We start from the raw sequence: 2,473 nt of genomic DNA, 5'->3' as shown, positions 1-2,473 counted from the left end.
TTCATGGGCTGAAATCTGAGGACACTAACATGAAAAATACTTTCTTTGGTCAGATACACCATGTTCCCTATTTTCTTGGAGACACCCTAAATAGTTTATAGATATTTATCCTATAGGAACGTTGACTTAGAAGACACAGAAGATGGGTCAGGTCTCAAGTCAGACACAATTTAATAGATTGTGAAAAGAAGTTCAAGTTATGAAAGAGTATATTCCTTGGTTGCTCTTATGCTTGACATAATCTTAGGAAATTTATTATATTCATGGTATTCTGGACAGACAGGCAGATTTATTTTTCAGATGGTGAGATCTCATGATTATTTTTTCTTTATATATTAGAGGAACGAGGAAATCGAAGCTGGTGAGTCTATCAAGATCCAGCAGGGAACTTGCTTTTTGTGGAGTGGCTGGAGGATTCCTGGGTAAAAGTGAGCTGGATCTACCCAGGGCCAGAGGAGTCCTGACAGAACGGGAGCCTTCTGGCCCATGCCTACGACCATTGCCAGAAACTTGATAGTCCACTTGTCTTTGCAGCAAATGTGACCCTGGATGAAGCCACTGCCCATCCTGCCCTCCTCGTGTCTGAAAGAGGGAGGCGAGTTACCTGGCAAGAAACTTGTCAAGATCTTCCCAGATCCACACAGAGATTCAACTCCATTCCCTGTGTGCTGGGTCAGCTGCGCATCAACTCAGGGAGGGCCTACTGGGAGGTGGAGGTTGGGGACATGCAATCTTGGGACCTGGGAATTTGTAGAGATAATGTGACCAGGGAGGGGGTATTCACTATGTCCCCACAGAATGGTTTCTGGGCCATTAGGCTCTATGACGGGGACTACTGGGCCCTCACCTCCCCGGAAACTTCTCTTCCTCTAAGAGAAAGACCCCTTAAGGTGGGGATATTCCTGGATTATGAGGCTGGAGATGTATCTTTCTACAACATGACAGATGGATCCCACATTTTCACCTTTCCCCAGAACACATTCTATGGTGTCCTGAGACCACTTTTCAGACTTTGGTCCTCTGACTCGGGCTCCCTAACCATCTGTTCAGCTGAAGGAGAATGTACTGATGTAATTCATAAGTCTACCCTCCAGGCGAAATGATCACTTTGCCCCAAAGAAGATCGCATTTCTCCCCTAGCAAGATATAAATACATTTTTTCCTAGTCCCTACTGGTTCATTGTCAATATAAAGCTCTGTGACACAGACTTGATGATTGTCCCTCATATCAGTTCTTCCTGTTTTTGTCATATATTCCTTCTCATTATTACCTTTTCCTATGACAACCTCCTACAAGTATTAGATTTCTTACACCCCCTTAGTGCATGTGACTAAAGGATGGTGTTGTATTAAAAGGTGAATTACAAGGATGTGTCCTTAAAGGAAAATTGTGTCTTTCTTTTCTTCTTTACTTTTCTTCTGGCTATAAAGTGTCATGATTAATGGAACTCAAAAGACATATACGACCATGTAATATGACGCAGATGGTAGAGAAATTGAAATGAACTTGGGAGTCTGACAACTCCATGGAGCCCCTCTATTGCCCAATTCTAGAATTCTTTTCTGTGAAACATAAACATTTATATCTTTAATCAATTTATGTGTTGGATATTTGTCCCTTGTGATTGATTCTTACCCTTACCAGTGCCCTCTGCCTTTAAGTTGGGCAGCAGATGACATCCACATTGAATATGCAAGTGAAACTGGAGGTATAAGTCCTGTACTTGGTTACATAGCTACTCCTACTCCTGCACTGTGTCAGTCTCATCAGGCCCCTTTATGTCTCCTAATTCATTCGTCACTCCTGACTTCACTTCCTACCCTTTTCCCTACTTGGTGTCATGGCTAATAATTTCAAGTATTCTCTTCCTACGAAATGGAAATCCTGGTGTCATTGTTTTTCTGCCACAATAACTTGGCAAAATACAAATACAAATTAATCTAATTATACATTTGTATACTGGCAGCCTAAAATGCTATAACAGTCTACCCAAATGAGTAGATGTTTCTTTCATATATGTTTAACAATCTTTCAACTCGTGCACACCACTACTATCCCGTAATCCTCTCCAGCCATTTGCATTCCCTTACTTTTGGTAGGCAGTTTTCTTAAACATTTCTCTTTCTTTAAACTTGCAACTACTGACTCCTTATTCTCAGTTTATGACTGTATTCCTTCTTTGAATTTAATAATAAGAAGAAACCGAAGAAAAATCCATCATGAGGGAACTATCTGAACTTTTTAGCAACAAATAGAACAAACTTATTCAATTCTGTATTTCTCTGTTATTCCTTCCTCACTGTTATATTAGGGAAGAATCTCTCTTCCTTTACTTGAGATACTGATCCTTCTTCTCTCCGTCCATCCTGTACTGCCCTCTCTGGTACTGGGATCCCCCAGTTATTCCTCCTCAGCCTTTGTACTAGCTTCTTCCTATGTACCTTAAAATTTTGAAAATCTTTCTCATTTAAA

The 2,473-nt window shown here is 40.8% G+C and overlaps 1 protein-coding gene across 1 annotated transcript; it reads left to right on the top strand.

Annotated features, from left to right (window-relative positions):
• Nucleotides 1-339: 339 nt before the first annotated feature.
• LOC110258594 (butyrophilin subfamily 1 member A1-like) lies at nucleotides 340-1,594 on the top strand (the record flags this gene model as incomplete). Its single annotated transcript, XM_021081871.1, has 2 exons — nucleotides 340-361; nucleotides 535-1,594. Coding segments are annotated over 2 exons (591 nt in total), but the record flags the coding sequence as incomplete, so codon positions are not given.
• Nucleotides 1,595-2,473: the final 879 nt, after the last annotated feature.

The sequence above is a fragment of the Sus scrofa genome, unplaced genomic scaffold, assembly GCF_000003025.6.
Source record: "Sus scrofa isolate TJ Tabasco breed Duroc unplaced genomic scaffold, Sscrofa11.1 Contig2473, whole genome shotgun sequence".
In the NCBI taxonomy this organism is placed as follows: domain Eukaryota; kingdom Metazoa; phylum Chordata; class Mammalia; order Artiodactyla; family Suidae; genus Sus; species Sus scrofa.
Note: the sequence above shows the minus strand (reverse complement) of the source record. Positions and strands in the feature narration are given on the sequence as shown.